At 42.0% G+C, this 25,566-nt stretch overlaps 1 protein-coding gene across 1 annotated transcript in view; it reads left to right on the plus strand.

Moving 5' to 3' along the window:
• The window catches only part of LOC109910584 (seizure 6-like protein), a 240,985-nt gene that overhangs the window by 105,418 nt on the left and 110,001 nt on the right, over window positions 1-25,566 (plus strand). The window contains exons 4-5 of the mRNA XM_020509799.2: window positions 14,963-15,751; window positions 20,838-20,971. Coding sequence (XP_020365388.2) covers window positions 14,963-15,751; window positions 20,838-20,971 — 923 coding nt within the window. The remainder of the gene's footprint in view (window positions 1-14,962; window positions 15,752-20,837; window positions 20,972-25,566) is intronic.

The following is a 25,566-nucleotide window of genomic DNA, read 5'->3' on the forward strand; positions in this document are numbered from 1 at the left end:
TTCTAGCTCTAAGCTTCCACCCTAGCTCCTTGAATTTCTGCCTTACGTCCCCATCCCTTTTCCTACCTATGTCGTTGGTGCCTATGTGGACCACGACTTGGGGCTGCTCCCCCTCCCCCTTAAGAATCCCGAAAACACGATCCAAGACATCACGGACCCTGGCACCTGGGAGGCAACACACCAACTGCGAGTCTCTCTCGTTCCCACAGAATCTTCTAGCTGTCCCCCTAACTATGGAGTCCCCAATGACTAATGCTCTCCTCCTCTCCCCCCTTCCCTTCTGAGCAACAGGGACAGAGTCTGTGCCAGAGACCTGTACCCCATGGCTTACCCCTGGTAAGTCGTCCCCCCAACAGTATCCAAAACGGTATACTTGTTTTTGAGGGGAATGGCCACAGGAGATCCCTGCACTGTCTGCCTGTTCCCTTTCTGTCCCCTGACTGTAACCCATCTACTTTATTCCTGTACCTGAGGTGTGACTACCTCCCCGTAACTCCTATAAATTGCCCCCTCAGCCTCCCGAATGATCCGAAGTTCATCCAGCTCCAGCTCCAGTTCCCTAACACGGTTTCCGAGGAGCTGGAGTTGGGTGCACTTCCCGCAGATGACGTCAGTGGGGACATTAGTGGTGACCCTTACCTCCCACATTCTACAGGAGGAGCATACAACTGCCCTAGCATCCATTCCCACTGTTCTGAATTCCCAAACAGACAAATAAAAAAAAAACTAGTAGCCTTACCAAATCAGCGCTCAGAACTTTTTTTTTGGTTAGAGGAGGAGGATGGGTGGGAGACACTACCTAGGTAGTGTTTCGGGTAAAGCAACCACCCAAATATATTACCTCACTTACTCCAAAAATGGAGTCACGCGAGGTAAGACTTTTATAATCGAAAAACTCACCTTCCCAGGCTGCCCTCGTGCTTCCTCCCGGACTCCCGCCGCTGAAACAACTGAAAGGCCGCAGTCACGCGAGGAGAAGGAGAAGGACAGCAACTGCATGGGGAAAAAACCTCTTACAAGCTCCCCTTCAAGTCAACACCATCTTCTCTTGGATGTATATTATCATTCCTTCACTATCACTGGGTCTGAATTCTGGAAATTCCTCCTTGTCAGTGCACCCACACGCCAAGGACTGCAGAGGTTCAAGAAGACATTTCACTACTTTTGGTATTATTGCACAGATCTCGGAATTGTACTATACCTTTTAGACAACTGGGCTAAATCATGACATGTGATTGTCTGTTATAAGAGGTCTCCACCCTATTCTTGGTTCAGTGAATCAGTAGGCGGTAGACAGCTAGTCATCTCGTCATATTTAATATCATTGTATTCTCGGTAAGCATGTAACACAGAATGTATACGAGAGTCTAGGATGTCATATCAGTGAACATAATTAGTTGTTAATAAACTTCCAGGCATCTGACTCAATTTAAATCCTAATTCTCTATGGCATATGATATGTGGGCTAACAAGAAAACTACAAGCACATCACCATTACCATCTCAAAGAGCGAAAAGCCTTACAGGAATAGGCCCTTTGGCCTACCATGACTATGCTTTTCTAAACTAAAAATCTTTTGCCTCTATGCAGTCCATATCCCTTTATTCCCTGTCTATTCATATATCTGTCAAGATGCCTCTTAAAAATTGCTATTGTATCTGCCTCCACCAGATCCTCTCACTTGCTTCTCACATTTCCTTCAGACTTATCTCCTTTTACCTTAAATTTATGTGCCCTAGTAATTGATATTTCTACCTTGGGTAAAAGGATATTATTATACTACTAATTAATGTTAGATTAATTATAAAATTAATATTATTAAGCTGGAGAGGGTTCAGAAGAGATTTACCAGGATCTTGACAGGAATGGAAGGTTTGAGTTAAAGGGAGAGGCTGGATAGGCTGGGACTTTTCTCACTGGAGCATAGGAGGTTGAATGGTGACCGTATAGAGATTTATAAATTCATGAGAGGTATAGATAAGGTCACTAGCAGATGTCTTTTCCCTAGTGTGGGGTATTTCAAGACTTGGGGGCATTTTTTAAGGTGAGAGGAGAGAAATTTTAAAAAGGCAGAAGGGACAATTTTTTTATACAGAGAGCTGTTCATGTGTGGAATGAACTTCCAGAGGAAGTGATGGATATGGGTACAGTTGCAATGTTTAAGAGACATTTAGATAAGTACATGAAAAAGAAATGTTTGGAGAGATATAGGCCAAATGCAGGCAGGTGGGGCTAGTTTAGTTTGGGGTTATGGTCAGCGTGGCCTGGTTGGACCGAAAGATCTGTTTCCGTACTGTATGACTCTATGACCATGACTCTATGACTCCAACTATCCATTCTATCCATGCTGCTCATAATTTTGTAAAATTCTATGAGGTTTCCCCTCATTCTTCAACATTCAAGTGAAAACAAACCAAGTTTGCCCAATCTCTCCACATAGCTAATATCCTCCAAACCAGGCAACAACTGCTTCTGTACCCTCTCCAAAGCCTCCACATCCTTCTTGTAGTGTGATGGCCAGAGCTGAACACAATATTCCAAATGTGGCCGAATTAAAGTTGTATACAGCTGCAATGTGACTTGTCAATTTTTATACTCCATGCCCCGACTGATGAAGGAAGCATGCCATACACCTTATTGACTATATTATTGATTTGTGTTGCCACTTTCAGGGAACTGTGGACCTGAATGTCTAGATCCCTCTATATGTTGATGGTAGGGCAGTTTGGATGGGCAATATATTCTGGCCTAGCCAATGATGCTCGCATCCCATGAACATGCACAAAAAAAACCAAGGTATGTTTAGGATTTGCTTAATTTGACTCTTGTCTGGGGGAAAAAATCATCTTGTTTTCAACTGTGGAACATTGCGGCTTCATTCTTTCAGTAACTAACCAGGATTTTGGATTTCTTCTTTCATTAAGAGAAGGTTACTAATCTCAATTGAGATCATAATGCAGTCCAGCACAGAGTAAAAATCACTTAGTTCAGCTAGAAATTTGATACAGGAGCAGGATATTAAAGGGGAGAGAAATCAGTCTTCTCTGATGCTGAGAGGTGAGTTGGTAAGTGTAATTTTGTTTCGTTTCTAAGTTTTGGCACAGTGAATTTATAATATTCACTTTGATAGAACTATTTATCATACATCATTCAATCATGATACTGAATCCACGTTGTCCTCTGTCACTGTCACTGATGGAGCACATTGCTTATACCAGATTCATTCACATGGAACAGGACACTTTGATGAATGGCTCAAGTGTTTTTGTTGTTTTATCATATGACACGACCGATGCATGGTACATAAATAAGATTGCGCTTCAACTTGGCTTTTCATCACCACGGATATCTAAAATAACAAAAAAAAATCGCACAACTGGCCATAAAATACTTTGGGAATAAATAGCCTTTCTCCTTACAAATGCTGCCTGATGGCAGGAGAGTGGTTTGTCCTGCTTGGTGAATAAATGAATTCAAGTGCCTTTGTCCTGGAAGCCACACTCTGATTTCTAAGGTTATTTTAGTTCTTTTTTGGCCTGACCCACAAAGAGATTGCTCCCCAAACCACAAAGGCAACAGACGCTCACCTCCTGAATCTTTCTAAAATAAAGCTGAAATAAAATAAAGATTGTTTCAGGAGGTATGTATGGGCCTATATGTATCCTCCATTTGGGGGCTAGAATAATAGCAAAGGTAGGAGTGTTGTCAAAAGTAACCATTTATTCTCCCTTTAATTTTTTTCACCCTGTCTCATCAAAATGTTGATTCAGTACTGGGCTATTTTTCCACAAACGCTGAATACACACTATAGTTTGCTTAAGGGTGTACTGTTCCTATGGTACAGCTTGTATCATGCTTGCCTATAAACCACAAGAGCTTGGGCTCAAACCCCACTCCAGACTTTGAATGCTTAAAACAATTAGGGCTGGTACTACAGTGCAGTACGGTGGGACCCCTGCACTGACGGTGGTACTGCTGTTTCTCAGATGTGATATTTAACTGCTGTTCCATTGGGTAGATATAAATGACCCCTTGGGTCTATTTTCAAGTGAAGGATGGGAGTTAGTTCTGATGCCCTAGCTATTTTTTATCCATCAATTAACATCCAAAATGGATTATCTGGTTATTATGTTGTTAAGCACGCTCTCAAATGTTGGCAGGATATGTATGACGTTCTGTGTTGCAGACACAAACAAAACAAAAACATGAATGACCACAGTCAGTGGGCCCAGCCTGGCGATTTGGACAAGTATCTCACTTAGCCTCTACCTGTCTTCCAATCGCAATAGACATACACACATGAATATCCCACTCAGAATCACTAAAGCTGCCTGATTTTCTATTTATGCCCTCCCTAATTTCAAGCTCTCTGGGCAGTTAACCAAATCAGAACCAATGTACAAAGTCAAGAATTTTGAGACTGACCTATCAGTCAGTAAGATCATGGCTGATTTGTTAACTCAGGTGATCTAACTGGAAGCAAATAAAATTCCTCAGGGGATGAGATGATGAGAAAATATATCTCCCTGGCAGGGGAGTCCAGTAAATGGGGACACAGTCTCAAAATGATAAGGGACCGGCCATTTCGCGCTAATTTGTGGGAAATTTCTTCTCTCAAGGTGTTGTGAATCATTGGAACTCCCCGGCTTAGAAAGCTGTGGATGTTCAGACCTGAGCATATTCAATACAGAAATTGATAGATTATTGGTTACTTAGGGAATTAGGTGACATGGGAATTGTGTTTATCTTGCCAGGCAGAGAGCAAAATAAACATATCTTAGTGTGTGGATTGTTTGGGGGTATCCATCATTCAACACACTAAGAAACTTTCGCAGTACATGTCCATCATTTCATTGGCTGATTGAAAGACATGACATTGGAAAGGGGGCGGATTGGGACCCCCATGGTAGCCAATCCCTGCACTTACTGCCAAGACCCCAACTCTGCAAGGTCAACCATTGACTCCTTTCCCACCATCACTCATCTGTGCCTTGGTCCCTTTGAAAACTGAGGTCTCAGATAGGTACTGTACCTGTAGCAACCACCTCCTCCTCTGTACCACTGCTGAGTACCAAAGAGATGCCAGTTTCTAAGTCAGGAACAAAAACAGAAATTGCTGGAAAAGCTCAGCAGGCCTGGCAGCGTCTGTGAAGAAAAAACTCAGAGTTAACCTTTCGGGTCCGGTGACCCTTCTGAGGAGCGTCAACTCTGATTTTTCTTCACAGATGCTGCCATATCTGCTGAATTTCTCCAGCAACGTCTAATTTTGTTCCTGATTTACAGCATCCACAGTTCTTTCAGTTTTTAGCCAGCTTCTAATTGCCTGGCAGCTCTCGCTGTACTGCACTTCCAGCCATGAGGTCATTGATCCTGAGGGGGGAGGGGGCTGGTGCTGGTATGTTAAGCCAAGTGGCACAGGAGGTTATGGGCCTTTCCTCAAAGTGATTGACCTGGGATTTTGCCAGCTCTTCACCTGGTGGTTGAAGCATCCATTGCCTCCACAAGATTCTGCTCCTACTAGACTCTTCCCCATATTTAACCACTCACATCTCAGAATCAGCTCACAAAAAGTCACACAATACAGAGTACAAATCTTCCATGTCAGCAGAAATAAAAGCGACAGTGCAAACTAGTAGCACATACAGTGTCAAAAAAACACACAACACAGAACAAGTTAACAGTTGTCTGGAAGAGCCCATAAATCTCACAAATAAACACCCCAGGGGATTTTCACAATACATTATTGGTTTTCTATATTTGAAAACCCCAACTTTAGCAACAAAATATGATAAAATTGTGATAAGTTAAATCGTAGGGACTGTCCACAGGTTTATGTTCAACAGAGCTTTGTTATGTCTGAGGTAGCCCTTGAGCAGCACAGTTTATCTTCAAATATGTGGTATGCCAAAATAAATGAAACACAGTGACACTGTAAATATGTGAAAAATGTCTTTATTTTTTAACTTGTTTATGTGTCCTAATGGCCTGACCTTTGTACAATAAAAGGCTTTGAAAACTATTGGGAGATACCTTTAGAGAAACTCAGCAATCTTTTTCTGCTTAGTGTGCTGTCTCCAGATGAGTGTGATACGGCCCATTGCATCATCAATGCAGCCTAATGATTGTTTTCCCTGCTATTGGGTTGCAGTGCAAAATCCCACAGCTTCCCAACAGCCATCAGGCATCAGTTCGGGAAACAGGCTGGTGAGGGAGGGTGGACGGCCATCAGACTCTTCAAGGCTATCAACATCTTCAGCCTCATAACCACAGAATCATAAGGTTTTGCAGCACAGAAAACGGCCAGGGAGTATGTGCTGGTCAGAAACACCCACCTAACTATTCTCATACCATTAACCAGCTCTTGGCCCATTGCCTTCCTTGCCTTGGCATCACATCTAAACACTTCTTAAGTGTTATGAGGTTTTTTTGGAGAGATTTGTGATTTCGAATGATGGCTTGCCCCTGATTTCGACTGAGGCATCCCTAATTCTGCTCTGGTTTGTTGGCATGGTCACCGGAAAGGTTTGCAGAAGTTCAACAAATTCAGTCACCAACACAGACTTTTAGCCTATCACGGGCACCCTTCTGTTGCATTTCCTATCCTGCTGGCACGATTGGCTGACGACTTTGGCACAACCAGCATTCCAGGTTCTCCGATTACGACTGATTGCGTTTCCCATGCATTGTATGGCATCACAGTTTTTTATCAAATGGCTCCATAAAATCTGTTGCAGATTTGCTCAAAATCCTTGGTCCGGAAAGTGGCGACATTTTTTATCTTCAATCACTCGGGATGTGAATCTACTCTGTCTGTTAGGTCTCACAGTCCCAAGTGAAATTAGGTTGACTGCTCTCAATCCATTCTAAGTGGAGGCCTCCATAAAATTGGTCTTAACTGGCATCAAGTTGGTATGTTCTCACAGAAAATGGTATATTGTGAGCACAATCAATGGCATCACATTAGTGCTGTAAAATATTACCCTCCAAGAACCAGTATTTGAATACAGAATGAGATTTAGAGTCATAGAGTCATACATCATAGAAACAGATCCTTTGGTCCAACTACTCCATGCCAACCATGTTCCCAACCTAAACTCGTCCCACTTGCCTGCGTTTGGCCCATATCTCTTCATGAGATGTGGGTATCACTGGCATGGCCAGTATTTATTGCCCATCTTCAATTGCCCAGAGGGTAGATAAGAATCAAACCACCTTGCAGTTGGATCTAGAGTCACATGTAGTCCAGATTAAGGACAGAAAATTTCATTCCCTAAAGGATAATAGTAAATCTGATGGGCTTCTAATGACAACTAAAGCGTAAATTCACCATAGTCCCACTCCCGCATTAGAAACAGATTACTGGCAATGGTTTAACCTGAGGGTCACCTCATCTTGAGTAACGCAGGACCTTCACAGTGTTTGCAGCTGGTACAGTAATGGAACCTGCACTGTTAGCATCACACTGCAGTGTAAACCAGCTATCCTGCCAACTGAGCTAACTAATCCCTTCATGTCAGTGCTATCAAATTTCACTCTCTACCAATGGGTGGGATTTGAACCTATGTCCCCTGAAATTTTGTGTTGCTAGCCTAAGGATCTTACCACAACATCACTGCCTCACAACCATATTCATTAGCTGACAAATCTGTAAATGCTATGGTAATCATCATTCTTTACAAGGATACAACACATTCTCCTTTTCATGTGAGATTCACGGAAAAAACAGGTATGTGGCGCAGAAGAAGGCTTTTTTTGCTGAAGGGATCCAAACTCTTCATCCTGTTGTCTGCCTTTAGCTCAGCAGTTTCCTCTGCTTTTACTGTTTATCAATTCTTCCCTTAAAATGATCCCTAACTCAATGATTCCCAAGGGCAATGAACTACTTCATTGGCTATAAAGAACTTTGGGATGTCATGATGTTGTGAAAAGAATGATATAAATTTATTTTGCTTTCAAAAGCATGCCATGTTCTTACAACTCACATTTCCCTTCTTTGTGTTCATAACTGTTTTAAATTGTTAATCCCTTTTCAACACTGAGTCACCAAGCAGAGTAGGCTTTCCTTACTCACCTTATCAAAACTCATTAATTGTCCCTTCAACCCATTGGAATTAATTGCAGTATCTCAAATCTCATGTCAAAATAATAATTTTTAATCCTCTGGAGGGGGCCTTACATATCAATGCTGTAAACCCTCAGCACACTGACCAATGCAGAATGAACACCAAATCATTTTACTGATTAAGCATTTTCTAACTAAGAACATTGAGTAGAACAAAATGGTAAAACGTGGTACGCCAAATAATTTTAATAAAATGCATTACAGCCTGAGATACAGCCTTCGAGGAAAAGGCTGATACTGGTAATTCAGTGACCTATCGTGGATCTTTACTTAATTTTTGCAAAATATTGCTAATCTGGATCTTAATACTCAGGATATATATTAGCTTCTCAACCCATGACCTTTACACCAAATCTTAGTAACTGACAGTTTCTGGGTGCAAGTGGACACATCTTTAAGTCAAAATGAATTCTGAATTAGCTTATGATGGAGGATTTCTGAAATGGCACTTAGTTGACCTGTTCTGGGGCCACCCAGGTGAGTGATTCTGCCTGTAACAGATCATCTCAAGTGTCCATGGCCTGATAACAATGCCATTTCTTTGACAAAACCTTTATTATCTCTCCCCTATTCCCTCTTTAAAGTTGGACTCATCTAAATTTGTAGTGCCTGCACCCTAACTCTGCAATGATCATGGTGAAAAGAAACTAGGAATAGAGCCATGGAGTCATAGAGCCGTACAACAGAGAAAGAGACCCTTTGGTTCAACCAGTACATACCGACCATAATCCCAAACTAAACTAGTCGCACTAACCTTCACTTGGCCCATATCCTTCTTATTCATGTATTTATCCAAATGTATTTTAAATGTTGTAACTGTACCTGCATCCACAACTTCTTCTGGATGTTCATTCCAGACACAAACCACTCCGTGTAAAAAAAATTGCCCCTCTTGTCCTTTTTAAATCTTTCTTCTCTCACCTTAAAAATAGGCCCCCGGTCTTGAAATCCCCCCTGGGGAAAAGACACCTGTCATTCACCTAATCTATACCCTCAGTATTTTATAAACCTCTGTAAAGACACCTGTCAAACTCCTACGCTTCAGTGAAAAAAGACTCTGCCTGTTCAGTCTCTCCTTATAACTCAAACCCTCCATTCCAGCCAACACCCCGATAAACCTCTTCTGAACCCTCTCCAGCTTAATAATATCCTTCCCTCAACAGGCAGACCAGAACTGGACACAGTACTCCAGAAGAGGCCTCACTAACATCCTGTACAATCTCACTTTGACTTCCTAACTCCTGTACTCAAAGGTCTGACAATGAAGGCAAGCATGATAAATGCCTTCTCAATCTTCTTAATATTCAACTTCCATCATCTGATTCTATTAAATGGGACCTTTATGAACTAAAAATGTTTTTTTAAAGGATACATACTGAAATGGCTGCTGTGATCACCTGACTAGGTCGAGCCAAGCTGCTGAAACTATTAAGTATAAAGGAATCAGCCTTAGCCCAAATTAGCATTATTGCACAAGAGCACTGACACTCAACTTTGGTATCTCCTGCTTGGTTCATACCTCTTTGAAAGCTATGTATTACAAAGAAAGGTTGTCCATGGACCACTTTGTGGAACACCTACGCTCGGTTCGCGACAGACAACTGCACCTTCCAGCCGCGAACCACTTCAACTCCCCCTCCCACTCCTTGGACGACATGTCCATCCTGGGCCTCCTCCAGTGCCACAACAATGCCACCCAAAGGTTGCAGGAACAGCACCTCATATTTCACTTGGGAGCCCTGCAGCCCAATGTTCTCAATGTGAACTTCTCATCTCCCCACCCCTGACCTCATCCCAAAACCAACCCAGCTCGTCCCTGCCTCCTTGACCTGTCCATCTTCCCTTGACTGACCAACCCCCATTCTAGCTCCCCACCTACCCTCACCTTTACTGGCCCCATCCCCGCCTCCTTGATCTGTCTGTCTCCTCTCCACCTATCTGCTCCTTTATCCACCTTCCATCATCACCTCCCCCTCTCTCTCTCTATTTATTTCAGAATACCCTTCCCCTACCCCACTTCTGAAGAAGGGTCCAGACCCGAAACATCAGCTTTCCTGCTCCTCTGATGCTGTTTGGCCTGCTGTGTTCATCCAGCTCTGCACCTTGTTATCTCATTGTCCATGGATAAATCAGCTTGGAAAGTCAATGAGCAACTCAGGAATATACAAATGGGCCTATATCAACAGCTGTTCCTGGGCAACAAAGATCTGGACTTGTAAGAATTGGGGGAAGACACTGTCTCTCTGCCTATCTCTCTCTCTCTCTTTCTCCCTCTCACAGTTTCCATCTCTAAAGCCCGTGCCTATTGAAAAAAGCAACTTGGATAAAGGGGAGTTTAACTGAGCAATCAAATTATCCGTGAGGGTCACCACTCCTGAGGAAACAAGACAATGGTTAAAATATTGGGCCTCAAATTTCACTCTCACAACTCAAGGACACAAAACTTTAAACTACAATTGCCTGTAACTTTTTGTCTGTATAGACACTCTCCTTCCTCCTTCATCTTGTAAGCTCAATACCTGTGTTTGTGTGTATGTGTCAGGTGTTGTGTTTCCTTATTTTTGTCAGTTTTACTTGGTAATAAAAATTCTTTTCACTCAAGGTAACCTTGGATTTGGCTCCCCTTCAATTTTGATTTGGTTAATTAAGTTTAATTGAAATGTGATAGCTATGTGCTTAAAAGGAAAGAAAAATACTTGTTTGCAACAGACTGAGATGTAGTTTCAGAAAGAGGGGAGTTTATCACCCCTCTTTCAAACTGGTTGTAACAACTGGCACCAACATGTGTTGATAAATGAATGCTACTACAATGGCCTGTGCTTGCAGTCCAACAATGTCATGGCTTCAATATTTTAAGCATATTTCACAAATTCTTCCATGACTTTGCCAGCCTCCCTCTTCCCCCAGCTATCTCAGTGACATTTCCATTATTATAATCCTGCAAGATTTTCACCCCTCTAACTCTGGCCTTTTATACTTCCCTAAATCTCATCACTTCACCAGTGGGGTCTGTGCTTCCAGTTACCTTATTCCTAAGCTCTGACTTTTTCTCCCTTATTCTCTCAAGCTCTCTATCTATCTCTTCTCTTTCAAGAAGCTGTTTAGAACCCACCTCTGACCAAATGGATGACTATCTGTACTAATACCTCCTCATGCGGTTTGGTGTCAAATTTTGTTTAATACACTTTTGTGAAGGATCTTTGGACATTTGATACTTTAGAACTTGAGTATTGCTGAAAAATTAAACATTTTGTTGCAGCTTTTCATCTTACCTTCTTTGTCTATTTCAATGTCACAAAATAAGGGGCAGCCATTCCATGGTTCATTCCTCAGAGAAAGGCCTTGACCTATCAGAATCAATGTGCCTGGTTTAAGTTTAAACAAAACTTGACAGTTAACTGTCAGGCATCAGTGACTGCTGTATTCTTCATTGCAATGCCTCTACCAATCAAGATATACTTGTCAATCAATCAGTACTGTCTTCTCATTCTGTATCAAACATATTTCCTCTATGCATTAGTACTTCTTGCAAATTGTCCTGGTGAGTACAAGACAAAAAGTTTTAGCAACATGCCTTTATTCAGCAATATATATCTTGCTGCATTAAAAATCCATGTTACTCTTTGCACAATGCTTTAAATAGTCTTAGTTGGAAGTCTAAGCAAGTTTATACAAGGGTAGGAGTGTGCGTACGTGTGTGTGTGTGTGTGTGCGTGTATTCACGAGTGTGTGTGCGTGTGTGTGTGTAAGTCAATGTAGGCTAAGGAACTTTAAGACTAAACTTTAAGCCTAGAAAAAGCTTGGAATTTTTGACAATCTTTTGCAAAAAAAAGTTGAAAGTGATGCTTGTAGTTCAAGAAAATTACTGCATTTTAAAATAGAAGCACAATGTAGTTGCATTGAAAGATTTTGATTTGTCAATTGGATCAGCTGTAATAGGTGCACCTCACTTTCCCCCATGCACCCAACAATCCCCCCAGTCCCATCCTCATCCTCCCCACCCCACTGCATTATGAGGAAATACTTCCGTGCAAATTCAGTCCCAATCCCTCTCACAGCTCAAAATTTAGACTTAAATGAAAGAAAAAAGAAATCAAATCTAGAAATTAATCTCAGACCCTGACCTGTTTTCTCACTGGGAGAATGAAAGTTTAACAGCAAATTATTTGTGTGGAAGTGAATTACACATTGAATGACAGATAAATTGGGCAAAACTCAGGCCAGTGTCATTTTCAATAGTGAAAGGCTTATTTGATTCTTTAGTTGATTGTTTCATTTCAAAGACAAGAAAGGCAGCTGTTACAGTTCCAGTGACTGGAAAAGAGTTTGAATTCCACATTTATATTGAAGTTCCTTTTGCTAAATGGGAATTCTTTTCTTATTTAATTTTGCCTTTCTTCATCTTTTATGCTTCATTGGCTACTACCTCTCCTTGCACATTGCTCAAGTCTGTTTAAATATCTGCAATTGACTTTAAATTGTAGTGGTCACAGCCCAAGGCCATTACTTTATTTTTCCAGTTTATATTAAGGGCTTTAATGTTAACTATTACCTTATTTCTTTATTTTTTTACTTGCTTACCTTTTTCTTTAACTTTGTTTCTTTTACTACTTGCACCAAAGTTTTTGTACCTAGGTACCTTAGTACCTAAGATGGGGCCGTGTGTGGTGACAGTTTACACTTTTCACAGTACAGCTGTTCTTATGTACTTGAGTGCGCTTGACAATAAAATCTAAATCTCTGTGTCGACCCTCTACTGCTTGTTAAAGGTGATTTGGATCACTTTCAACGTGTCACTGCAGTCAGGATACCAATTATCAGATACAACAGAACATGATAATGATTTATTCAAATGCTACACTGATTAAAGACATCCATTCTCAACTTATAGTTTTTACACATCTAAAATCAGTCTATCAAACACTGAAATCTTCAGCTGCACTATTACTGAGTCAGGTGACTCTTTCACACATCCCATTATTATCATGTTCTTCAAGAAATGAGGAGAAGAAACACCTTTCACAATTTTTTTAAATTTTCTACTTTTAATCCCTACAGTGTGGACACAGACCATTTGGACCAACAAGTCCACATCACCCCTCTGAAGAGCATCCCACCCAGACCAATTCCTCCAATTTTTCGTGTCTAACCCACCTAACCTAAACATCCCTGGGCACTTTAGCATGGCCAATCTACCTATCCTGCACATCTTTGGACTGTGGGAGGAAACCAGTGCACCTGGAGGAAACCCACACAGACACAGGGAAGAATGTGCAAACTCCACACAATCACCCAAGGGTGGAATTGAACCCTGATCTCTTGTGCTGTGAGGCAGCAGTGCTAACCACTGAGCCACTGAGCCACCCTATGTCTCAATGTATTTTACAACCATTAAAGTATTATTGAAGTGTAGTCACTGTCGGAAACACAGCAGCCAATTTACACACAGCCAGCTCCAACAAACAGCAATATGACAATAAACAAGTCATCTGCTGTTTGTGATGTGGTTTGAGGGAGAGATCTTGGCCAGGACAATAAGGAACCCTGAGATCTTTTGCATCCAACTAAGAGGCCTGGCAGGACTCACCTTTAGCATCTTGTCCAAATACATCACCTCCCTCAGTACTGCACTGGAGCCCCAGCCTTGGTCTTGGTGTTCAATTCAAAGGAGGTGGAACCTAAACCCAGAATCACAACTCATTGGACAGTTCTATGAGGTTCAAAATATTACTGATGACATGGAGCATATGGCCTTGTACTGGGGGATTCACCAATAACCATGGAATAAATGTAATGACAATGTATAGAGTGACTGAAAAAAGCATCAGAATGTTATATTCTGTATTCTTCCCATCTGTTACTTCCTTTTACGGGTGTCTTGCTCATACAATGCTTTTCTGTTGCATCACCAATTCTCCAGGGATGGCCTGGTGTCTCCAAAAACTTAAGGTTCATGTCCTTGACTTACCCTCAAGCAGGGAAGTTGGTGGTGTAGTATAATGTTGCTGGGCTAGTACTACAGACCCTCTCCAAGCCAATGTTCTGCAGAAGTGAGATTGCATCCTGTCATAACAGACGGTGAAATTTGATTTCAATAAAAATCTGAACTTTAAAGGCTTAGCCTAGTGTTGACCATTGTTTAAAAACCTATTTAATTCACTGATGCTCTTTTGGGAAGGAAATCTGCTGTCCTTACCCAGTTAGGCCTACAAGTGACTCCAGACCCACAGCATTGCGGTTGATATTTACCTGGAATTAGGGGTGAGCACTAAATGCTATCAACACTCACATCTGTGGAATCACTGCAGTGCGGAAAGAGGTTATTTGGCCCATTCAGTCTGCACCAACCCTCCACCCAGACCCATCCCCCCACACCCTATCCCCAAAGCCCTGCATTTACAATGGCTCATCCACCTAACCTGCACATCCTTGGACTGTGGGAGGAAACTTACAAGATGTGGGGAGAACACGTAAACTCCACACAGAGGCTAGAATTGAACCCAGGTCCCTGGATCCATGAGGGGGCAGTGCTAACCACTGAGCCACCATGCTGCCCATGAGCAAGTAGAAATAAAAGGAGAGAAAACATTGGGGGAGGGGAGTGGCACTAAAAAAATTAAAGGTTTCTGTCAATTTTTGTACTTGCAATTATTGAAAAATGGCGCCTTATTGTAAAGTGGGGTAAAGGTTTTTCTACTGGCTGGGGGCTTTTACAGATGAGAGTTCATGTGACAAACATTTTTTGGACTTTCAGTCAGCAACACTACTTGAAAAGTTGTTTGCTTCATTTTGAATGCAGTTCTGTTTCTCCTTTTGTCTCAGATGCTGTTCCGCAAGAAGGCATCGGTGCCACAACCACATCCCCCCAGCTGGAGAGTGGTCAAACAGTTCAAAGCATTGACGCAAGTGACGGAGAGCAAGAGCCCACGAAATCGTTGGGCACCGGCCACACCCAGACCAACTTGGTCAATGCAGTCATGCAGAAGGAGGACCTCCTGCTGCGCCAAGGAGCACTGCTACTGCCCTCTTCCAATCCCACCGGAATAACCATCCCACCTCCCCCACAAAGGCGCCAGCTTCCTTCTCGCAGGCAGGTGGAGGCCCTACGCAGACGCCTGAGTGCCAAAGGAGTGCCAACTGGGATACTCGAGTCACCTCCGGTGACCGCAGCCCCACCATCGTCAAGGGCCCTCCCTTCTTACTCAACCCCTCACTCTCCATCCTCCATCCCCGAGTTAGTGACAGAGAAGCCAGGAGTTCCTGAAGATCCATCGGGCATCAGATCGGAAGCTCCTCCTGCCGGTCTAGGCAGGCACACTAAATCACCGAGCCCCACTCGTGATGGTACCACTCCGTGGCCGCCTATTCAGTTGGGGGCCCATGTCACAGATCCGCCCGACCTTGAGAACGTCCGTCCCAGTTTGGAGGCAACGCCCAGCTCCAGCAAGGACCGCTCACCAGATCAGAGAGTCGTCCCCCCTGTTGCCCGTCAGACCCCAATGACAGGTACAGACCTTTCCCGGAAGGATTCTGAACTGGGCAATCTGGCAGCAGTGACACAAGGAAGCAGAGACACAACTACCACCACCATCGTAACAACTACTGTCATCACCAGTCTACAGACAGCAGGTATTTCCAGCAACAACCTGCCTTTAGCTAGCACCTTTCACATAGTAAAATAACCCAAACTGCTTCTCTGTTCTCATCCCATAAAATCTGGTAACTATGCCTACAACGCCTAAGGAGTAGATGATGGTTATATGTTAATGAATGGATAACTGGTTGAGAACTGGCTATTTGAATTGCCAACAAATAATTCACATGTTGGAAACTTAGGGGTTGTGTAAATTGGAATTAAACTTTGACTCAGAACATGTATACCTGTTGTCTACCTAATGAACCTTTAACCTCTGATGTGTAGCGTTCACAGGAACATTTATCAAAGAAAATGTCACAGCGGTTATATAACAAGGTATTAGAAAAGGTCGCCGAAAGTCTGACGAATGCTATTTGTTTCAAGGAATTTTTTAAAGCGAGAGACAAGGGTGGCGAGGTTTAGAGAGAGATATGTAGAGCAGCCTAGGGTCTCAGAATATAAAGGCATTAGTATCCCCTGGGATTTGGCTTTGGAATGGAAGATTGAAGGAGGGAGAAGAAGTTGGTATGTGGGGCCCAGGCTTGAATCCAGCTCAAAGAGACAAAGAAAGGCTCACCTTATCTGACGAATCTTGCATGTCACATCCACATGGCATGATCCTTGTGATTTTGATCATAGGGGTCCAGGAGACACCTCAGGCCCAGTTGCTTCCACCTAAAGACATGTGCAGCCAAATCAGGTTCGATAGATTGGATGAGCTGGGTTGGGAAGTATAATGAGCAGTTCATGTCTGTCATAGCCCTACGGCAGCTCATTGGGTATTGAGAGGCCACAGTATGCCCAGGGATGAGAGAGGCAGTAGGGGGGAATGAGAGTTGACAGTTGACAGCCACCCACTGATTACAGGTGAAGTATTGGGAGTCCTCCATATGAAACCCTGAGGTAGATTTTTCACGCTTGAGCTCAATTTCAGTTTTTGCTTGAGGTCAGAGAATCGTGGATTTGATCCTCAGACGTTATTGACAAATTCAACATTTGGCAGCTCAATGGGCAGTTCACCGTCTCCCTCTCCCCAATGAAATAAATCAAATTCATTCTGCATGCCTCATCACTTGTGTGAAAAAGGAGATCTTGCATCTACATAGCGCCCATCACGATGCCAAAGTGTTCCGAAGCACTTGACAGGCAGTCACAGATTTTTGAAGAGAAATCACCGTTGTAATGCAGGAAATGCAGGGCCTAATTTGAGCACAGCAAGATCCCGCTAACAGCAATAAGACTAATGTTCAAATCACCTGATCCTCACAATGTTCATTGATGAATGGAGTAGGCTTGATGGTCTGCACTGCCTTTATTGAACTTTGTGTGTAAATTGGAGAACACGGATCATCGACTGGTGGTGGCTAATAGATGGAAAATGCCTTGGGTGATTTGGTGATGCAGGTAAAAAAACAGTCAGTTGTGTATTAGAGCACTTTTGGGTATAAAACAACATTAGTCTTCAGGGTTCTTTCGGCTCAGTGGTGAGGTCTCTGCCTCTAAGCCAAGATATCTGAGTGCAAGTCCCACTTCTCCAGAGGTATGTAATAGCATTTCTGATCAGGTTGATTAGAAAATTATTTTTTAAAAAAGCGTTCTATTTCCTAGAGCTGGCAACACTCACTTGTTGAGTATTTAACATTAAAATAGAGTTGTGGGCTCTTGTGGTGCAGTTGGCATATCCAGGTTAAAGCCCCATCAGCTTCAGAGGTATGTAATAGCATGTCTGAACAGATTGCTTAAAAAAAAATAGGTTTAGCGTAGGACACTGGAAAGATCTCTCCAGCTCTTCTCAAAGAGAGTTCAAAATGATTGCTTGTGTATCTGAGTGATAGAGTCATAGAGTATAGGAACAGATCCTTCTGTCCAACTCATCCATTCTGACCAGACATCTTAATCTGATCTAGACCCATTTGTCAGCATTTGGCCCATATCCCTCTAAACCCTTCCTATTCATATACCCATCCAGATGCCTTTTAAATGTTGTAATTGTACCCACCTCCACCACTTCCTCTGGCATCTCTTTCCATACACACACAATCCTCTGCATGAAAAAGCTGCCCCTCAGGTCCTTTCATATCTTTCCCCTCTCGTCTTAAACCTATGCCCCCTAGTTTTGGACTTCCCTACCATGGGAAAAAGATGTTGGCTATTCATTCTATCCATGGCCTACATGATTTTATAAACATTATAAGGTCATCCCTCAGTCTTCGATGCTCCAGTGACAAAAGTTCCAGCCTATTTAACCTCTCCCTATAGCTCAAACACTCCAGTCCCAGCAACATGCTTGTAAATCTTTTCTGCATCCTCTCAAGTTTAATAACATCCCTCCTACAGAAGGGTGACGAGAATTGAATGCAGTATTCCAAAAGTGGTCTCAGCAATGTCCTGTACAGCCGTAACATGGCATCCCACCTCTCACACTCAATGTAGCATGGTGGCTTAGTGGTTAGCACTGCTGCCTCACAACACCAGGGACCTGGGTTCGATTCCACCCTTGGGCAACTGTCTGTGTGGAGTTTGTGCATTTTCCCCGTGTCTGCGTGTGTTCCCACTGGGTGGTCCGGTTTCCTCCCACAGTCCAAAGGTATCCAGGTTAGGTTGATTGGCCATGCTAAATTCCCCATAGTGTCCAGGGGTGTGTAACTTATGGAGAATAGAGGGGTTAAAGGGTAGGGGGATGGGTCTGGTTGGGATGCTCTTTGGAGGGCAGTGTGGACTTGTTGGACTGAATGGCCTGTAGAGATTCTATGAACTTTGAGGGTGGCTCAGTTGTTAGCCCTGCAGCCTCGCAGCGTTTAGATTCCAGCCTCGAGGTGAGTGTCTGTGTAGGTTTCCTCCCACAGTCCGAAGATGTTCACGTTGGGTGGGTTAGCCATGCTCAATTGTGTTCAAGGATGTGTAGGTGAGGTGAATTGACCATGGGAAATGTGGGGAAATGGGATATGATAGGGGGCGGGTGCTGGGTAGGATGCTCTTTGGAGGTCCAATGTGAACTTGATGGGCTGATTGGTCTCCTTCCACAGTATGAGAGTTCTCTGATTCTATCAAGCTTGGTTGACCATAACTGCACCCAATTTGTGCTTACCTCAACTGGCTGGTGAAATACAATGAAGTGTAGGAATAGTTAGTTAAGCTATTGAAGATGCTATCCTGAAGTATAATTGACTTTAGTTGCTGATGCTGCAAGCCAAGGCTAAAACTATATAGTGCCAGCAACTTGAGATAAGGTCAATTACCATAAAATTCCATGCTTGATATAAAGTTAACCACAGCAGAACATATTGAACTGTATTAGGTTTGGATCATTAAAAATAAATCTGATCTTCTTGTTAACAGATGAGAAGGGAGATTTAGCAGGATCTCATGCTTCAAGATTTTTACCGCGACAAGTGACTAAAAACACTATCAATTAAACACTATTTTCCTTTCATAGGCAACTTATACTTTAAACTACAGAAAGTGACATTCCCTTGTTTAGTTATTGCCCACTGCATAGCCATGAGATTACTGTGGTTGTAGACTTGAGGTTATAGACTTGCTCGCTGAGCTGTTGTGTTTGTTTGCAGATGTTTTGTCACCCTGAAATGTCTGCAATCCAACCCACTGGCTCGGCGAACATGTCCACAACCTCTTCCACAACCCGAGCTACAAATCTTCTCAAAACTTTGGATTACAGTCCTTCTAGCAACAGTTAGTCCCAACTTCTGTATGCCCCTTTGGCAGATTAGCTACACGAGTGACTACCTCAGTTCTCAGTTTGCAGAGACTTTCATCAATCCACCCCCAGCAATAAAGTTTGGCTTGAAGCTTCTTCTTCCAGCCATGACACAATTCTTCAACAAGAAACCTAGTCTTTCTCACATGCCCGGCTTTGCAAAGCCAAGCATCATTTTCTCTTTGCTGATTACCCAGACACTCTGTTATCTGATACCCACTGATTTATAGGGAAGTGTGTAACCTGATCTCAAAAATGGTTCTCTCAGCCTTCCTCACCATGGCAGCTTGAAATACATTAATCATGTATCACGGTAGAAATATTAATTCACTATCCTCGATCCCAACTTCCTTTCCTAGAAACACAGAAAATAAGAGTAAGAGTAGGCCATTCAGTCCTTCAAGCCTGCACCACCATTCAATATGATCATGGCTGATCATCCAATCTGAGTATCCCACTCCCAATTTCTCTCCATATCCCTTGATCCCTTTAGCCACAAGCTCCCTCTTGAATATATCTAACGAGCTGGCCCCAACAGCTTCCCATGATAGAGAATTTCATAGGTTCACAATTCTCTGAGTGAAGAAATTCTTTGTCATTTCAGCCCTGAACGGCTTACCCCTTATTCTTAGACTGTCATCCCTAGTTCTGGTCTTGCCAAACATCGAGAACATTCTTCCCGCATCTCACCTGTCCCATCAAGATTTTATATGTCTCTATGAGATCCCCCCTCATTCTTCTAAATTCCAGTGAGTACAAGCCCAGTTGGTCTACTCTATCTTCAAATGTCAGTCCTGACATCCCGGGAATCAGTCTGATGAGTTTTCACTGGACTCCCTCAATAGCAAGAATATCCTTCTCAGACTAGGAGACCAAAACTGTGCACAATACTCAAAGTGCGGCCTCACCAAGGCCGTGTATAACTGCAGCAAGACCTTAGAACCAAATGGAGACTTTATAGTTCAACTGCTTAAAACCCTATACCTTCAACACATTTCTGGGACTTTGGGAGAATCATAGTCTGTTAAATTTATGGTAAACTCAGAGGTTGCCGTATCATCTACAGTGTGCTATTTTTCTTAATACAGCAATCTAAAATTTCCTTTGAACTCTGATAAGCAATTCATGCAGGCTTACTGTCAGGTGGATTTCAGAGGGGATCACTAGAACATGACACACACCCCCAGCCTTTAATTTATGCGAAATTTAAAGATCCAAAAGTATACTATAAACTTCATTACTGTAACAAAGTAGTTCAATGCTTTAATTCTTCTGAAATGAAGAGGTCTATAACAAGGTGACTTGAAATATGTTTATTAAGTAATTTTGTTTCCAGTTATTAAGTAATTTTCTGTTTCCAGTTCCATGCAGTGTCAGTTTCTCAGACTCAGAGGGGTACATAGACTCCACGGATTTTCTTCCATTATCTGCGTACGGCTCCCTGCAGTGTACCTTCAATGTGACTGTCTTCAATGGGTATGGAGTAGAGCTCCAGGTAAGACTGCCTGTCCCTGGTTGTTTGAATCTCATTATGTGGTTTACATGACAGATGTTACACAATTGCAAACTCTCTGTGCCACATGAATGCATCTAAAATACAATTTCACTGCTCTGGAGCTTTAGTAAGATTTGGACTTTTGTTCTTTGTGCTAGGGAAGACGTCATTACATGTGATTGCTTAGCAACAGAGAAAGATGGTCTTTTTGGATGTGCTGCCATGCGTTAAACTGAGCTGTAGAGACTTGATGGCTCCAAAAGTCCAGTTTATGTTGAATTATGATTTTTCATGACCTCAGGACCTCCCAAAGTACTTTACACCCTGTTGAGCCTCTATTGTAAAGATGAGACAGGGTGACCAATTTGAGCAAAACAAAATCCAACAAAAGACAGGCTCATATGCTTTTCTCAGAGCTCCCCTGTTCTTCTTCAGCAGAACTCTTACATTTACTTGAGGGCAGATGGGGCTCCCATATGAGGTTTCATCGAAAAGATGACATGGCACCTCTGGTAGTGCAGAACTCCCTGGTTCTGAACTGAAGTGTCAGCCTGGATTATGGTCTCAAATCCCACTGGAGTAGGATGTGAACCAATGGTGTTCTCACTGAGAAGTGGGGGGTATCTTCCCAGTGGGACCAAGAGTGTATCTGTCAATCATTTTGCAAATCAATTTCCCCATGCACCTCTCTCCATACATTCCCACCTCCTGATGATCTAATTGAAAGTAACCATCCTCCTGGCAACAGCAATTAGCCAATTAGGGCCACTTTATGGACTAAGTGTTTTGAGTGCACAACACAAGCAGTGTGTTCAACACAAGCACTTTATCGAAGTGAAAGTTTGGACATCGATTTACCAGCTGCGTGCCTCATGGCAGAAGTCACATGACTAGAACAGTCCAGAGCAGACTTTTGTATTTCATTGCATTCTACTCCAAAGCCAAGCAGGTGGTTACCTGGAAACATAGTAGAAAGATGCAGGAATAGGCCAGGATATTGTTGCAGGTAATTCACAGGAAAGTTCATAAGGGCTCTAAAAATATTTGTTATAGGTTACTTGTATTATTTTTGCACATTTTTAGCTGTAGGCCCAGATTTTGCTGTTGAAATGTTGGCAAAACTGCAAGCGTTTTGTTTTTGTCTTTTACAACACAAAACTGATGGCAACATCTGTCACCTGCACACGGGCAGGAAAATGTGGAAATCTGGGAATTCTGGGATTCTCCCCACCTCTGCAGGAAAGGCGTTGTTGCACTCTGTGTGGAAGGAAATCACTGAATTTTTTTGATGTTAAATTTCACTTTTATGCTATTATTCTTGCTATTAAAAACCCTTGTAAAGGTTAAGCTTTGTTGAATAATATGCAACTGAGCTTCTAAAGGATACTGAGTCATAATTTGTGCTGAACAACCTCTCTGGCTCTGGAAACTGATTTCTATGTTTGTGGAATATCAAATTAGCTGTCTGTGAGAATTCGTCACATTGACTGGCAGTCAAGCATGTTCTAATTGAGTCATGACAGGTCAGGGAGATGTGGTCAGATGCAGGATGGAGTATTTGAAGATGGGAATTCTGGGAAGTCAAATGTCTTCAGGGATGGGTCTAAAGTGAATTGTCCATCTTATGCTAAATCCTGATTCTACCTTCCTATTTGTTGACCAAATCAAATGAGTCCTTGAACGCCAAGCCTTCAGTAGGAGATTTTGAGAAAAACTGCAAAGGGGAAAGAAGAGAAAAATCCCATCATTTTTCTCCAAGACAATTTGTCCCAATTTGTTTTCTGTGTAGACTCTAATGGGATTTTCCAATCAGGAGCTGTAATGTGCAGTTTCATTATTAACTATGGATGATTACGTTAGAGACATGTTAATGAATATTTTTCAACTGCCTCAGCTGAAATGTCACTGCTGAGGGTGGATGTTAATGGGAAGATCTCAACTGATAAATCAGCAGCATCTTTCATTTTGCTGACACTTGCTTTTCTACTGCAGTTCTGTTTCTGGTACTGAGCTTTTGCCTTGCCAAGGTCTTGGGTTAACTGTGACCCAATTATTATCTGCTGGAGTGCAGTGTTACAGGATACGTGCATAAATGAGCAAAGTTGAAATTTGATCGATTCTCCTCTTAAGTATTTTCAATTGAAATATAAAGGGCTTCAGTGTCTTGCAAATTATTTGAAGGTCAAAACTTGGATGCTGAATGTTTCTGATTTTTGGTGCCAATTTTGCCAATGTTACAGCCAAATAATTTTGTGATTTTGTGAGAAAAGTGGTCATTCTGATGATGTGAATGCATCCAAGAAATTAATTTCTCCATTTCCATGCACAGCTGCCAACCCACTTTGTGTGTATTCCCAGGACTTTCTGCTTTTATTTTGGATTTCTAAAGCCTGTAATCTCATTGTAATCAAAAGATAAACTTGCCATAGTCCCACTGTCTCATTAGAGAGAGATGATTGTTGATGGTTCAACACGACGGTCACTACACCTCAGGCCAGGGGTGAGATTGAGGAGAGTCCTTCATGGTAACCTCAGCTGGAGTGGGAATTATTGTGGAAAATACTCCTGGCATTACACTGTATTATAAACAACCATCTAAGCTAATTTGCCCCCATTATGTTATAATATTAGGAAAGGGAATGGTGAAAGCTGGGAATATTATTAGGGAGAATAATGGAAGTAAAATGATAAGGAAATATTTACATATGTATAAACAATTTATCATAATGATGAAATAATTCAAAGTATTTTACACAATAGCTTTTCCTGGGCTCTGGACATTGATGCTGTTCCCATCACTGCCATTTTCTTTTTATTCAATAGACTAAACAAGGATATTGCAGAAGGAGTTTGTTGTGGACATTTTTGTTGTGATGGGGACCATATTTGTTAGGGAGGTGATCATGGACACTAATAAATTGATGGGGATAGTATTGGCGAATGGGATAATTTTGAGTGGTATTGCTATAATGGGGCCAATATTGATGTGATGAAAAAAGCATTGATTAATGAACATTTACTTCCTTTATTCTCCCCTAAAATATTTTCAACTTTCACCATTCCCTTTCCTAATATTATAACATTATGGGGAGGCAAAGGCCTCGTGGTATTGTCATCAGACTGTTAATCCAGATAATGGTCTGGGGACCTGGGTTCAAATCCCGCCACGGCAGATGGTGGAATTTGAATTCAATAAATTAGGAATTAGGAGCCTAATAATGAGCATGAATCCATTGTTGATTATCAGGAAAAACCTATCTGGTTCACTAATGTCCTTTGGGGAAGGAAACTGCCATCTTTACCTGGTCTGGCCTTCATGTGACTCCAGACTCACAGCAATGTGGTTGACTCATGACTGCCCTCTGGGCAATTAGGAATGGGCAATAAATGCTGGCCTAGCCTGCATGCGCCCTTATCCCGTGAATGAAAAAAGGAAAAGAGTAATAGAATTAATAATGGAAGTGGAGTTACTACCAGGGAGCTGGAGAAAGATACAAGACATAGCGGAGGAAGAAAAACAAACCTAAAGACAAAACAAAAAGAACTGCAGATGCTGGAAATCTCAAACCAAAATAGAAATAGCCTTCAAAACTCAGCACGTCTGGCAGCATCTGCGCAGAGGAAGTGGAGTTAACATTTCAGTTCCATTGACCCTAAGGAAAAGGTGTGTAAGGCAATGAGTTAGAATGTATTGCAGCTTGATTTTAATTAGCTGTTTGCTACAGGAGCTAGGAGCAGAGGTATAGTCAAACACACAAAGAAATCAGAACTTATTTATTTTGTCATATTTGGTTTTGGGTTACAAACCGCTGACAGCTTGCGTTTGGGGTAGTTTACTGCCACTAAGGGAGTCTCAGAAAAACGGAGATACTTGTTTTGAACAAGATTTGGTTCATTCCAAGTTAGCAGTCAGATACAAGTTACAGTAGTAAGAAAGACATTGTTGCTAAGACATATTGGGAGACTTAGGTAGAGGTGTTCATTTTACAAGATCCTAAGATGTTCTGCCTTATCCCCACTCAAAACCGCCCAAAACTATCAGATTGGATAAAGATTAAGACAGTCTCCAACATTAATCTTTTTAGAACTATTACCTTATACAACAGTTTTGATGTCCAGTTTCCTCAGCCTAGCATTTTGAAAACTGACTAAGGTCTTTCTTTCTGCTACTCTATCTTAAACTTTTTTTTTTAAATGAGAATAAAAGGTTTCTCGTTAAGATCGCATGTTAAATATACTGTTGAATAATTTAAATTTATATAATTTGATTTTGCTGGTCTGACGTAATGAAGTAATATTCTAGTTTCATCTTATTTGTACTAATTAATATTTTATATACTTCCACCATATCTTCTCACATCTTTGCTCATAGCTATACTTGCCCATCAGGCTAGATTATTTAAATGCTACAGTCAAGAAATATTGCAAACACTGGAAATCTGAAATAAAATTTGAGGAGTAACCTAAGGGTTTGGACAGATTGGGACTCTACTGTTTGGAATTTAGAAGAATGAGAGGTGATCTCATTGAGAAATAAAGAATTCTTAAAGGGCTTGACAGGGTGAATGCAGAGAAGATGTTTCCCCTTTTGGGAG

The sequence above is a fragment of the Rhincodon typus genome, chromosome 24, assembly GCF_021869965.1.
Source record: "Rhincodon typus isolate 14 chromosome 24, sRhiTyp1.1, whole genome shotgun sequence".
In the NCBI taxonomy this organism is placed as follows: Eukaryota; Metazoa; Chordata; class Chondrichthyes; order Orectolobiformes; family Rhincodontidae; genus Rhincodon; species Rhincodon typus.